The 15,889-nt window shown below is 42.1% G+C and overlaps 1 protein-coding gene across 1 annotated transcript; it reads right to left on the bottom strand.

Moving 5' to 3' along the window:
* Positions 1-1,615: 1,615 nt before the first annotated feature.
* eef1e1 (eukaryotic translation elongation factor 1 epsilon 1) lies at positions 1,616-9,817 on the bottom strand. Its single transcript, XM_061093782.1, has 4 exons — positions 9,723-9,817; positions 8,405-8,602; positions 5,157-5,252; positions 1,616-3,269 (listed from the first exon to the last, which is right to left on the bottom strand). The coding sequence occupies exons 1-4, from the start codon at positions 9,804-9,806 to the stop codon at positions 3,126-3,128; spliced, it is 522 nt and encodes a 173-aa protein (XP_060949765.1). The 5' UTR covers positions 9,807-9,817; the 3' UTR covers positions 1,616-3,125.
* Between the last annotated feature and the right edge of the window lie 6,072 nt (positions 9,818-15,889).

Genomic DNA, 15,889 nt, shown 5'->3' with positions numbered 1-15,889 from the left:
AGCGTGAGGACACGGGGCCACGACAGACGCTCGCTCCTGTGGAGGGGCAGCTCCCTTTGCCTTCAGAAGTCGGCGGGAAGGTCGCCTCTAATTGGGGCCTCTGAGGCGGCCGCCTGCTGGGACCACCTCACTGTGGCAGAGGAACCTGACTGTGAGAGCGGACCACTCAGGCACTTTGAGACCCTGCCGACAGCCAGCACGGACCCATACAAGAAAACAAGTCTCTAAAACTGACTAATCATCGCTGTGAATTAAAGAGCCGGAGTCGTTTTTTCTGAACACTTTGAAGAATATCTTGGTGGAATACATTATAAAGTTTGGAGTTTCGAAAAAAAAGGTGCTGACAACCTGAGTTTTGAATCACTGGTGGAAAATAAAGTTGAAGAAGTTCAAACTTGTTAAGAAAATGTTGACAATGTAATATAAATATGGTAAATTTAAAAACTACAACACTCAAGAGAGCACACACCTTTGCCAAGGCCCAACAGTCTCCTTATGAAATCACATTTAAATTCACTAAATCCAGATTTCTATTAAATCTGCACTAAATTGAACACACTCGTAAATATCAGTCCTCTCAATATGCTTGTAATTTTTCACCCAAATCCAATAATTAATTTCTGACATAATTCCCTCCTCTGGATCTATGAAAAAAAAATGTATGGTGTCTTCCTTGGGTCATGTTCTATTTGTCAATCAAGTTTTCATTCTTAATTAAAAAAAAAATGTGGCTAACAGAGGACATTTTAACTGTACAATGGGTGGGGAAATCTGGTCGACATGTGACACCGAACATATGAATGTATTCAATATTTAATGAAACAGCAAATTCAAAGCAGAAGGGTCTCAGAACTTGTGACAAAAGTCAATAAATGAATAATAAAGCTATGTACAGCCTGTATTTTATTGTGTTTTATTTAAGTTTTACTATGGATTTTATAATTTTTATTGTAATGTTAAGTCACTTTTTAGAAGTTTTTATTATAAATGTTGCTGTTTTCACCTCACATCTAAAAATCCTAGACTCATTTGTCCAGATTCCCAACAAAATGTTAACACTTCTTTCTTAACCCAAGTCCCATCATTCCCATGAGTTTCGGGGAAATCCATTCATAACCAAAACCTTCTTGGTGAAGTTAATAAAAAGATTCTCATCGGTTTTTAACATAGCTAACAGTATTTTCAACCGTGAATGGTCCGTCACCATGGCATCCTCACACAACACCAGGGAATTTAGAACAACTTGTCCAAGTGCAGCGATTACGAGTAAAACTCAATTATTTACACCTCCGAAACAAGGACGAGCGTCTGATGCTGCACATTCGAAACAGCATTCCAGCTGAGTGTTAACATAACCAAGTGCACAAAGGCTCCTTTAATGGCCGACCTCAACATAAACGGCCTCATCTGGTCACAAGGCTCTCACAAACGACTGCGAGTTGATTTTTATCTTTAGCATCTTCATAACACTTCGCCACAAACAGACACACAAACACGCACACACAGAGCCGCCTCATGGAGAACCACCGGACAATAGATCTGTTTACACAAAATTAAATGTTAGGAGGAAACAAGAAAAGCATTGAAAAAGAAGAAGAGGTCAGGGGTCAGGGAGCTGCAGATGCCTTTTGATTTATTGGTGCAGGATGAGCTTCATACATCAGATCATGAATCGCTGCAGACACAGATCGGTTGAGTGTCTTCACATGGAGGGAATGAAAACATGGCTGGAGTGGGAGCATTTGAAAAGAGGTAGACGGTAACGAAACACAGGAGCATTGATGCAAAGAGAAAATGGTTTGATATGGCTGCAAGAGCATGTTGGCAATTGATAATAACTCACTATCCTAACACGACCTCCGTGATGTCAGTTTACAGGTTCTCCCTCCACCGCCACGACTTGGCCTGTTAACGATTCTAATAGCAAATATCCAGTCGGCAACAGTAAGGCTTTCGGAGGCTCAGGTCATTGTTCACATGTCACAAAAAGATCCCTGTGCCTCTGGGTGCTCTTTTTTTTCTCTCTCTGCGGCCTCCCTCCCTCCCTCTCTCCTGCTCTCTCCAGTATCCCCGTGGGAGCGCAAAGGGTTGAAATGACACACAGTGGCTGACTGTCGCCCAGGGGCCCGCGTTCTGGCCTTGGCTGGCTGGATCTGTGTGGCAGCTGGTAAGCCCGCTGCCCTCTCTCTGGCCTGCAGCATCAACAGTGGTGGTAGTGGGACTGATTGGAGCCTCACTCTGATCTCTGACTCCGCGGCTGACGCTCTCAACTGCTCACTGCTGCCCACACAACTGGTGAGACAGTGGAACGGGGAGGCGGGATGTAATCAGGAGCACACACATAAAAACCTAAGTGTCCAGTGAAGTGGCTGGGAGTGGGACGTGACAGACGCAGTCCTGTTAGGGGATGAAAGCTGAGACACCCGGTTCTTTGGGGCAGAAAGTTGTAGACACTGCAGGTACTGAACCAGCAGCCACATTTATTTGAACAAATTGCTGAGAGGAAATGCATTGATCTGGTATGAAATAAGACGTATTCCCTTAAAAACACAAAAACCATACGTAACATCCTATTGATTCTCCTTATCACATGCTCACAACGTTCCCTATTTAGCCACATTATATAAATAGAAACACCTTTTTAACAAGCTTGCATCATTTATTCCTCACTTCACCATGACCTGCACAGCCTTGCAACAAATACACAACAGTATGTTGAAACAAAATTCTCCCACAAAACTGAGTACGGGTTAAGACAGCAAATTTCTCATAAATAATGTAAGTGTGATTAAAGCGAAAGAAAAGGCCTTCTTGTTTCCACTTCTAAGTCTTCATACGTTATTAAAAACACTGACATTTTTGTAGAATATGAACTGAACTCTATTTTTATGAGCAAGAATTCCCTTCATAGAGTTTTTGTAACGCTGAACTGTTGGTTCAGTTTTAGATCTTTCCTGATTTAACATGTTTTGAAAGAACACGAGAACATAAAGGCAGGAATCACAATCAAAAGAAAAATGATGTGAAGGGATAAACTCTTGGATATTTGAACATGTTATGTGAAGATCTGGTCCAGGAGACAGAAGAGTTGTGATGAGTCGTACTGAACTGGGTCTGATCGGGTCTCAGTGGTGCCTGCTGGTGTAAATTCTGTTTCTGAGCACGACTACTGGAGGGAGGTGGCGCCGGACGCCGGGGTAGTGCTGCATGTGGTCGAACCACCGCGTCAGGTTCACGTACTGCTCCTTCTCCTGGATGGCCAGGTCCACCTGAGAGATAGGAGACTGATTAGCCACTGAACATGAAGCTTAGTGAGGATGCAGTGTTTAAATGTTGCCTTTGTGGATGATGGATTTATGGATGTAAACAGAGTAAACAGAACTAGGGCTGAGAAAGAAGCAGAAAGAAATGGAGCAAATTATCTATGTTGCCCTGTTACGTGATTAAATCCAGGCTTGGCCGATTCTGGACTTCCCCCTGACAACTTCTAAAATCTGACCAAACATTTAGATTAACATCAGGCTGCTGTCCCAGTGTAACATAAAGTACAGATACTGCACATCTGTCCAGGCTCAATTCACATCTGGATCGATGACATTGACATTCTCTCTCTCCCTGTGGATTTACTTCTTATTATAATATAACTTTGTGATTCACAAGCTATTTTTTTCTGTAAACATTTTCAAGAGCATTATTTTCTTATGAAATTAATCAGTTTCAGGGAATCGTCCAGTTTATATTTACTTATTTGGTGGTAAATATTATTTAAAAAAAAAAAACGATTGTTGAAATCAACTCATTTGACATTTTGACTTCATCTGTTCTATACAAACTAGAATCTATAAGGTGAATTCCAATTGATCAAATTCAAACTGTATCCAACCAAAACAGCATCAAGACGTCCTTGGAAATTTCATTAAACGCGTGTTTATTCAAGATGTAATTATCAGTAACGTGTAAACTCCAGACACAGACAACAGTCCAGCCTGGAACCATCCTCTCATCCGTCAGGTTGAATGCTCGTGTCGTGTTGTTTTCCATGAATTGAACATCGGGAGTGGCTGCGGTTGAGGGCTGGGCTCGCTGACCCCTTGTCCCCGAGGTTAAAAGCACACTGATCGCTAACCAAAGTGACGCTCCTCTGCCTGGTGGCGGGGGGGGGGGGGGGGGGGGGCGATCTTCCATCTCCGCCACAACCTCTGACATCTCTCAACATGTGATGTCTCCCTCCCTCCATCTCATTCTGTCTCTCCCATTTCTGAACTCACTTCCTTTTTTCTTTTAATCCTGGAAGGCATAACAAACTTACTTGTGCCTGGTATCAGGCTAAAGACATCACTTTGTGCCACATCACTTTATTTCTCTGAAGAGAAGTGAGAACGTGTTTATAATACGTGTGTTTATTTCCAACTTGCTCTCCATGCCCTTTGGCCATGTGACTGGTCCAATTGTGTGTTACGCACTGTGACAAATTGCTTATTAAAGTTGTGGTTTGAGTGAAGTGAGCACAGATAGGAGGGAATGGATGTATGAAGGGTTGACTTCTCGGTAAATGGTGGTGTGAAAGCAACAGGGACACAACTAATCAATTCGATTTATTCCCGAAAATAAAGTCCTGCAGCTCTTTGGGAAATTTCTGACATTACATTTGTCCTTCATTAGTATTTGCTAAAATAATTAATCTACCCTAGTGATAAGGATTAATGAGTAACACTATCTGAATCTGAAAAATCGAACCAGTCCAGACCACTGACCAACTCTAGATTTCTTTACATAGAGTTGTATCAGTTGGAGAATGTTTTTTAATCCAATATGTTAAAGATTTGTTCCTATCAACAGAAACTGTAGTAAACCTGTATGTAAGAATAAGTGCTGACTACAGACCAAGGGGCAAAAAAGAAAAGAAAAGAAAACGAACGTTCACACGAAACAAACAAAAAGGAATAAAACCCAAAGGCGGTACAGAGGCCAAAACGACTAGAATAACTTTTTACAGTGGCCTGACTCAATGGAAAAGGACATGTTACAAATACACCACAGAGCCACAGACCCATCTGGATACTCAGATGTATCAGTGACAGATCGCAGATTAACTGATACCTCGGAAATCTGAATTGTACACGAGAATGAAATCAGTGAGAGAAAAGGTTACTTACTATGAGTGGTTGGATTCCATAGTACATGAGAATATCGGCTAAGGTGAACTGGTTTTCAGCCAGGTAAGCTTTGTCCTGCAGGTAGAGGTTCAGCTCCTGGAGAAGAGATAAACAGATACAGGTAGATTAGCTTGGAATATAATAAGGTCAATAGTTAGAATACTGCTGAACTTTTCTGAATTTCCTTCAAGGAGATATACATCATTCTTCCCCCTGCACATGTAATGACAGTTTTACGTCCTCATGTTTTCACTTCAAACTCAAATTTGACCATCTATCATTTGTGATGGGAAGTTAGAGATGTCAGCACAGTCAGGAAAAGTAACTTCTTGGTGAGAGCTATAAAATTCTACCACACTGAAGGGTGAAAATGACCAGGAAATTCATAACAAATAAGTAAATGTTTTGATGATATTTCTATCACACAACATCAATGAAACTGTGAGAACGCAAATATTTAAGGATGAGAAAGAGGAGCCAGAAATGCCACGAACAGACGAAGATGTTAACTTGGAAGGACAATGAGATCTGAGAGCTGTTGCTGATGGAAAAACACGCAGAGGATTATGGACTTTTTCCTGTTGTAAACACCTGTAATCCAGAGAATCTTCTGCTGCGTTCTTAAAAAGGCAAACTCTAGAAAATGTCTAGAAAAGTCTGGGTCTGTGTTCCATGTCTAAAAATAGCTTCAGTTTTGTGGTTTCAGCCATTTTAAGACAGGACTCAGAATATAGATATCAGCCTGACACTTTTGGCCCTGCATTGCTCTGTATATTGTGAGGCACCAAAAAGCAAGTTGACTCACAAACATGAGTCGAGTCCGGGTTTTCTCAACTGATGCATCGACTAATCGACTTTTAGCGGACTGCCCTAGATCCAAGCTTGCATGTGTCTGTGTTATCTGCTATGTGAAAAGGAATGAAATGTAACCCGAGGGGCTGTAGCTTCTCTCCCCATGACTGGCAACTTGGTGCAGATGCGCACAAGAAAGCCTCTTTGTTTACTCAGCGACAACTCTCGCTTACACATCCAGTCAAGCTGTCCTAAACTTGGACAGCTTGATGTGTGTATGTGTGTGTTTCCGTCGGATGTCTGTGTGCTCAGAGTCGTGTGTGGAAGTGCTGGTCCCAGGGGACGGGACCATCTTTAGCACTTGTACATTGTGCGAAGGAAACACTCCACGCACACAGAACATCTCGGGGGCAAATGGGGTTATTGTGCGGCAAGAGTGGGTGATGCCAAACAAGGCATGAAGACTGCAGACTTCCTCCCCGTCCACAATCAGATCCTTGCTTTTCTTAGCCTACAGCCATGGAGCTGAAGCCCAGTCAAGCATCAGAGGAGAGGTCGCTCCGCTGCCATCCCCCCCACCCAGCGCAAGGAGATCCAAACCTGGGTTCTCCTCCACCTGCCCCCGCCTCAAATGTGCACTCTTATCATTAAACATTCACATTTAATAATGTTGGCAAAGTTTGAAGCAGAGTTACTCTCAGAAATGTTTGAAAAATGAAAAGAAGAGTACAAGAATTATTCTGGGAATTTTGCCCTCTGCACAGAAATCTCACCCACTTGAAAACTACTTCAACTTTTATTACAACTGAAGTACATTGCTGTTTTGTGCCCATTTCTTTCTCATGTTGTCTGCTATTATGAAACTCCTGAGACATTACACAAGTTTACTTTTTATTTTATTCCTTTGAACTCTGATTTGGAAATAATCGTTTCTATCTTTCATAGTGGGGCTTTATATAAAAAATGTGAACATTCATTCAGACGTGGGGAAAGGTTTGTATTCGTCTTTGATGACCCGTTGGAATTTTAAATATTGGGTTTTAAATATTGGGTCTCAAAGTGCCTCAGACAATCTAAAGTAGTGTGTCTCCTGATCCAGCAGAGGGCGCTTCCTTTGAGCTTGACCTATAACTAAAGCAGGTCAGTAATGTTACATTGTCTTTGCTCCAAAAATGGAGGACGCTAGCAAGCAAAGTCGTGCAGACGCACAATCATGACACCAGAGCATCTGAGAAGCTGCTTGTGGAAATATTTTGGGTTCTACACCATAGACGGTTAAGTAACGACACAAGGAGAAGCCGTTTATCATCTTTGTATCATGCAACTTGCTTTTAACAGATCAGTGGGCTCAGCTGTTCGTAGCATTAGAGGAGGCACCACAGACGAGTGGAGCAACGTCAACTTTGTCTGACTTACTATGCGCAGGGGGATGGTTTGACAAATTGTGTGTCATGCCAAATTCGTTTGAACTTGTTTAATGGAAAACTGACTGCCATGTTTCATAGTGATGGTGCACATATTTCCTTCAAAGAGACAAGACACAGCAATTAAATTCCAAAATTTACGAAGGTTGTGAAGAAATTTAATATGTTTCATAAATTGGCATAAACCCAAGAACAGTCATTGTCCCGTACAGCAGAAAGACACCCTCTAGTCTTTACCAGCCTAATTGGTTTAAGGCGGAATGACGGACTTCCTCCAACATTCAGCTGACTTTGGGTTCAAGGCCAGAGAGGCTTGGGCTTGTTTACAGTGGCAGTACGTGAGTGACAAGATGTTTACTCTTGAAACACGTCTTAACTTGAAAACTGCAAATTTCTTATTCTCATCCTGGGGTGAGAAAGTTTAAGGACTCATGCAGCTGACAGTTTCTGTCTCTGGATAATTTAATGGGAGATGACTGGTGTGCTTGAAAGAAGGATGGAGCTAAAGCAGCAGGACAGGACGGAGAGCCGACGGGCACCGGAGCTGAGCTGCTCGGGCCACTTCCTTTTGTAAGTGGCACCATTAAAATATTTAAGAGGCCTGTCCAGATAACATGCTGCTGCACAGCATGGCTCCTCACCCATGCCACAACAGTGTGTTACGCTGACACACAAATACACACACACACTTCATGCTGACAGAACTGTGCCAAGAGGCGCCTAGCATCCAATGGCTGATGATCCATTTCATGCTGACTGGTGTCAGGCATATTAAAACATTTTTCTCTGTCTTGTGGGGCCATGTCACTGAAAGGCAACATATCAGTGTGTATCCCTGTCGCTGGTGCCTTAACAAGACCAACAGACACACACACACATGGTGGTTTGGCTGGTGGACAGAGAAACGGGGAATGTGAGAGAAGTTCAATTCGGAGCAAGCATTGAATTAACTACTTTAATATCTGAGAGAATCATACGTGAAGATAAATTCAAGTCCACAGAAGCAACACGACAGACAGATTTCCTCCATACCTTCAGGATGGTCTTGGCCTCCTCCTTCGTGCAGTTGCTCAGCCTGGTGACTCTGTACTCCAGCCACTGCTGCACCACGGCCCGGCTCTCTGCAGAGTCGCCGAGCAGCTCGGAGCGCTTGGCCTCTTTCGCCAGGTGACAGGCGATGGTCACTAGCCCCACGAGCGGAGGAGCATTGTTATTCTGTAACACAGGGACCTGGAGGGACAGGTGAGGCGGAGAGAGAGGGCAGAGAGAAAGGGGATGAAAGAAAAAGTGAGTTGGATTTTCTATTTCATTTAAGTACAAACACAAGTAGACATGTACTGTAACATATCTGACATCAGATATTGTAAATAAGTCAAGTTTATTTGTTTAGTATTTTTCAGAGACAAGTCACAAAGTGCTTAGAGGGCCAACGATGTTAAAAACAGTTAAACCATACACACGTAAAACTGACAAAAAACACACACAATAAAAAGAACTATAGAGTCCAGTAAATTGCATAGAGACAGACCCAGTACATGAATCACCTGAATGCCTGATTAATTTCTCATCCTATCCACCGTGATCCTTATGACTGCATACTATGTACTATGCTTTGAGTACTCTTTATCTTGCGTACTTATATGTTTTGTCTGCTGCTATATGTTTACACTGTGAATCAGGGGGCAAAAAATCATTCAACCTGAGTGTGTTATCCACAGAATCGGCAAATCTGAAAGACATATGTTGAACAACTTTTTTGCTCGACGCCACCACAAGTCTTTAGATTATCTTAAACATCTTTAAACACCAGCTTCCTCGGCTGGTAACTTTACACATTCATGAATAAAACTGTCTCATAAGCAGAGTGATTATTAGCAATTCAAGACAATGGATCGATTAAATTCGCTAGCATGTGTTCACATCTAGGTGAGATCGCCCATTATTGGGATGCAGGAATAATTGTGTTCAATATTTTCCCATTAAGGTCAGTCAATCAAAACAACAGACAGCTGACTCCGCCCCTCACTCCTGTGTTTGAGCATGCGCAGAACACAGAGCTACTTCCATTGTGCTAACTCATGTAGATACTCCAGCTGCCACTGGGTCCAGCTTCCTGTATTTACTCTGAACGTCTCCTCAGCTGATGAATGAACCCACCGGGTACAAAGTGTGAACACGAGGTAGCCATGACAACACAACTGCCTCTGTTTTCAACACACACATGGCTAGCCGGTTAGCATTCCCAAGCTAGCCACCGTGTCATGTTACAGCAGCTCCCAAAGCTTCCTGTCAAATACAACAACGTTCAAAAGCTCACGACGGAAGCCACAACAACGAGCCGCCATGTCACCTTTCTCTCCCCCTGAGTGCTGTACTTGTTCGGCTTCTTCAGCCCTAAATACTTCTCCAGCGACGACAGCTCCCGTAGCGCCATGTTTAGACTGACAGAGGTGGAGGAAGACCCAGCTCTACTCTGCCCCTGATTGGCTCATCGAGAGACTGTCCCCTGACTCTGACCAATCATCACTCTCTCTGTGTTAATACAACCCAATCACAGCCGAGGCAGGGGCGGGCCTTTTACTACAGTGTGCGTGTGTGTGAGTGACTGACTGATGACTTAACCAATGAAAACATAGAACGTAAGTCACTCATCACATTGCATCAGTGAAGAAGCTAAAATATTATAAAATAACATTAAATATAGGTTGACAAGTGAAACTAATCAATTACAAATTTTGAAATTATACATTGTAATATTACTTTTCACACTTTATTTGATTGCCTATCCACAAGGAGTCTGAGTTAATGTTAAAAAAAATTGTATATATCAAAGAAAAAGAGGACCCCAGTGGAAATTCCCATTGTAGTTCAATATTCTCTTTAATTTATGGTAAATCTAATAATAATAATTAATGAATGCAGATATAAATTAATTTGTGTTGACATTATCTGTGAGATTGATTTGACAATATGCCCACATAACTAAATGCCTAATTTATAAGGATTCACATACACAAGCCTGCATTGCACCGCAGTGTCTGACATTGTGTGTGTTGTGTTTGTTTGGATTTATTCTGTACGATTTCTCCATAATGACATGTCAAAACTGAGCTTGTTATCTACTATATGTGTATGTGTTAATATGTACTGGTTTGTGTATGTGTGACACAAGGGAGAATGACACCACAAACTTTCTTTTGCGTACACTTCCAATATTGACAGACAGATCCTTTACTTGAGTGAAAGTGGCAGAACCATAATATTAGTTATTACCACTATAAATCCTGCATTCAAATAACCCAAATATTCCAGATACAAACCCTGACATCTTGCGCGTTTGGAGCTAGAGTCTGTTTAGTAGTGATCAGGGGAATTGAGCCGTGATACACACACTCCACCAACTGTGAGTCAGTCTCAGCAGTGAATAATAACAATTTATCCGTTTTTTATGGCATCAAATAACAAATTGAAAGCAAATTTAGCCAAAAAATGTGACAAGAAATAAATGACAAACCATCTCTGAGAAAAATGTATTTACAATGTTTACTTTTACTTTTTAGTTTGTTCCATGTCCTATCCACTAACATGGAGGGGGCTGGTTTTATGACCTGTACTGTAGCCTACCACCAGGGGGTGATCAAGATGCTTTGTCTTCACTTTTCAGGAGCAGTCTTCGACCTTAATATACAGTGTATGGTATTCACTCAGGTGAAATAATTAATATGAATTATTTTAAGTATTGCAGTCAGTTTTTTATTAGTTTTTACTACGTACGACGTACGTGCAACAATATTATATCATGTGAATCAATCAATATATATATATATATATTGATCCTTAAATGAACAGTATGAAGTAAAAACAAATTGAAAATCTGCTTAGTTGGAAGAAATAATTCTCATCCTTAAGGGTTAAAAGAAAAAACTGACCCTCGGCCAAAGACTACAAACCTTCACTGTTCTCACTCAGCTTGCAATCATGAGAAAGCCACAGAAAAGTATTTCACCAAGGCGTCACTGAAATGCTCTTCTGTGCTATGGTGTTCCAGATTATACCCAAAGCCTTTCCAGTGCTGTTATACTGTGATATGTACTTAAATAAAAATAGTGGCATTTTCATTTATATATATAAAGCATTGCTACTATTTTCCCAACCTAGTTCCTGTTTGATTGACATGGCATAACAGCCTGATTGTTGGTGCATTGACTTGTGAATACTCAACATCTCTATTTTAAGTTTTGATCAATTTAACTGTTTTACCAAGTGTTTGTTAATGTTTTCAAAAATCTCGATCAGCTAAATAACTGTAAAATGAATGGACAAGAGTAAAAAACACAGTATTTGCCCCTGAAATGTCTCTGCAATAGAAGAGCAAAGTAGCATGAAATGAAAATACTCAAGCAAAGTAAACATATGTCAGCATTGTAGCTGATCACAGCACTGGGGTTGATTAAATCAACAGTCTGAAGTGAAAACAAATTGAAAATCTGCTTAGTTGGAATAAATCATTTTCATCCTTAAAGGGAGAAGAGAAAACTGACCCTCGGCCAAAGACTACAGACCTTCAGTGTTCTCACTCAGCTTGCAATCATGAGAAAGCCACAGAAAAGTATTTCACCAAGTCGTCACCGAAATGCTCTACGGCCCTATGGTGTTCCAGATTATACCCAAAGCCTTTCCAGTGCTGTCAGACTTAGAGCCACACTGGGACATGTACTTTAACAAAGCATCACATTTCACACAACAAGTCACATATGAATATCCAGCCCACAGAATAGGACATTATAATATCTAAAATTTCTTTATTGAATATCTAAGGCCTTTAGATTCTCATAGGGACAGCACTTCTGCTTCATGTGAACTGCTTCAATTGACGCATATTCCCTTGCAAATCCACATCATCCCTTTCGACGCATGCACTTAATATAATAGAACAGATGATATTTTTAAACCCACTTTGTTGAGAGAAATCTGTCCCAGAAAACAAATTAATTATAAGAATGAGTGCACAGACTATCACAAATGATTAGATGCCACGAAACAAGGTAAAGCTAATTCTCTGCTTTTTTTTCCATCTAACCTTCAATTTTTTTTTTTTTTGCTTTTTGTTCATAGGCTCCAGCACGTCATCCACTTTTACCCCAGTCGGCCCTCCATAAATGCACGCTCGCAGCGATAAAGTGTGTCTCCTTTAACTAAATGCCTCCAAGCTGCCACATCCTGTCTGTACTCAGGCGGGCTGAAGACAACGATCCCCAGTGCCCAGGACTAACTGTAGCCTGTGGGAGTTTTCTCATGCCGATTGTGATACACAATCTGGGGTCACATTATTAAGGAAATCTACAGTGGGGGTCACCGATAGTGCCGTGGGGCTTCCCAAGGCAGGCACAGCCATAAACACAGCCCCAGTCCTGGTACATATATCCTCCTCTGCCCAGTCTGTAGCTTACAATATGCTGTTATACTGATTTGTCTAGCTGGGCTGCAGGGTCACAGCCCCGCCTGTCTTCTCCGCTACCTTTCATGACCTGTGAGAGCTGACGGAGGGCTGGATTCTAACCACACAGATGCTCGCAGAGGGAGATGGGGAAGGATCGGTTGTGAGCAGTCGACATGAACGCTGTCAGCACAGATTGGTGAAATTGCATATTGGTGCTAGGTCGGATCCCCAGCGTAGGGTGAACGTGGAGGGGAGGGGTGGGGGTGGTGGGGGGTGCAGGCGGCTGGGTGACAGATTTGGAAGACGCTGGGAGTTGTGAGATGACGACAGACAGATGTACTGTAGACGTGTGCTGTCTGTACCTTTGGCTCCCGTCAGGGTTTCATTTCTGATTAGATCTCGTCCAAAGAGGTTGAATTTCGAAGAAACGTAAAGGGAAAAAAACACCACATTGTTAAATAGAACAAAAAATGGTATAATACAGAGTTGTTATTGAAAGACTGTGAAAGAATAGATTTGTGTTAAAGTTGAAAAAATGGCCATAAAACATAACATTTTGTGTAGATTCAAACAATTCTTCTTGATTCTAAAATTACCAAAGTGAAAAACTCCTAACCAAATCCTCAAATAGCAGTTTCTAGGAATTTGATTTACATTTTTTTGTCTTATTTAATTTCTAGTTTAAATTATGGCAAAACATAATCTCTACAGTATTCAACATTTTGCTCAACAAAATGTCAAAAACTGAAAAAGAAACCATTAAAATAACAGCAAAAAATCCACAAACCTCAAGGAATTTCTTATATTTCTACCAAAATATATCAATTTATTACAACAAAGAAAAAACAGTAAATCTGCAAATCAAATTATGAAGAAAAAATGTGATACATTTTCTATTGATCAACTATAATCGATGATGGATTCACCTCTAGTTTTCCTGCGTCTGTTCTTAAATCTCGGGGTGAAAAAAAGCCTCAGACACATTAATTTCCAAGGCAGAGCCACTACACAGTGAGTCACTTGCAGCGAGTATAGTGTATGAGTCGTGTCAGTCCTGCACAGTGTGTCTTTTGGCTCGGCAGATGTTGGCTCTCGCAGTAGTGGGGAGTCAGACGATGCCAGAAATGTCGGACCTCCAGGTGGGGCCTTTGGGCCTCCACCACCACAATGGTGATGGGATTATAGGAACCACCCTGCCGCTCCGCGCAGAAACACGCAGCCGAGGGCTAAGAACTACACTCCACAACACACAAACACACACATGCAAATTAGTGTATGTTCAAATTTCTTTACAGGCAGGGGGGGTGGTGGCAGGGTTGGATGAGCCAGTGACAGGGGTGGAGGGATGACACTGACATCGTGGCACTTCATGTCTTTCCCTTAACATTTATACACGTGATTTGCATTGGAAGGCACGCTCATGTGTGTGTGTCTGTGTGTGTGTGTGTGTTTGTTGGGAAAGAGAGAGTGGTTGGGTCTGATCAGGAGAGGCCCCGGAGACAAACGAATGAGTAATAAAGGCAGTTTTCTCCATTTCCTCCTCCTCTGCTTACATGCCAAGCCACACGGCTGTGGGACATGCTGGGGGACACGGTACCAGCTCACAACAAACCCTGTCCCTGCCTCCCATCCAGCAGCAGTCACTTAGGACTATTAATTACCGCTCTGAATTTCCTCCTCCTTACCCGTAGTCATCCGTGTCCCCCTCAGACAAACAAGCTCGGTGGGAGGATCATGATTATTATAGCTTCTGAAAAGTCAGATTGTCTTTTTATTGAAGTTGCCCACTGGCCTTGCAGGTTTCTCTCCATCTCCCTCTGTCTCACTTTTCTTTTTTCTGCATCTCTCCTCCGTGATTCAGGCAAAATCTTGGAGGAAGCCGTCGTGCCGTGGCCGGGAGGTTGATGAGGGAGACTCCCATGTTGTTGGTGGTTTGAATTCAAGCTGCTCATGTGAGGTTAAAAGCATGCAAAAACACACACACGCACACACACACACTAACATGCTAAACTCTGGCTGTGGGCAGCCAGGAGATCTGCTGTTTTGTCGCTCACCAGCAGGGTGCACTGTGGGTCTTTGAAAAATCCCATTTTCTGCACAGTTGTGCAGGGATGCCTGGTGAAACATGAACTTTTTAACTGAGATAAGAAAGTGATTATTAAAAAGAGATTGAATCATAGGGAAAATTTAGGAGAAGAGAAATCACTAAATGTGTATCTTGGATTTTTTTTTAACTAATATGTTTTATAAGTTTTTTAAGAAAGGAATCAAGCACTTTATTTTACCAATTTATACAAATATTATAATTTAATATGAACATTATTTTATGTTATAGTTTGAAAACTTACAGATGGTAAGAGAATATGCATGTTCTGCACACAGTAGTTTAGAATAATTTCAAACAATATCGGGATCAGATGTGGTGTTCAGCACCTTGCACTGGCCTGTTTTGTGAATATACTTCTGCTCTGGAGCTCATTCAAGATTTTTTTTCTTGTCGTTTTCAAAACTCCGACCTTTTTGATTGCAGAAATGCTACAAGAATGGCAGGCCCACGAGAACACGTCTGGGAAAACTCTAGCCAGCTCCTAATCCTCCCTGCTCATCCGTCTTCATGTCTTTAACCCATTAGTTTGATTCACTACCGCTGGAGTGGGAAAGTGAAAGCTCAGGCCGCCACTTGTCTCCCCTACGACTGTGTCCACTATATCCCTTTCATGTGGCACTTTATGGCCTGCTGGAGAGGGGTAGAAGGGGCAAGTGTGTGTGTGTGTGTGTGTGTGTGAGAGAAAGAAGACGGACAGTAGGGGGGGGGCAGAGATAGATATAGGGAGATTCAGAGGGTTATTTGTCCCTCTTCCCCACTCTGAGAGCCAGGAATCATGGTCTGCATGACAGGTCGGCAGCCCCCATCGGGGGTGATCTATATGAGACCCTCTTTATTGGCAATTTCAACCAAGGGACAGATGAGACTGCAGCCAGCCAGCCGGACAGCAGGGCTATGATGAAAGCGCCCGGGACTCACCTGTGACTCTCGCACTGAAGGCTAGAGAAATAATACATCAGAGGTTATATGT

This window comes from Limanda limanda, chromosome 20 (assembly GCF_963576545.1).
Source record: "Limanda limanda chromosome 20, fLimLim1.1, whole genome shotgun sequence".
Taxonomy (NCBI): Eukaryota; Metazoa; Chordata; class Actinopteri; order Pleuronectiformes; family Pleuronectidae; genus Limanda; species Limanda limanda.
Note: the sequence above shows the minus strand (reverse complement) of the source record. Positions and strands in the feature narration are given on the sequence as shown.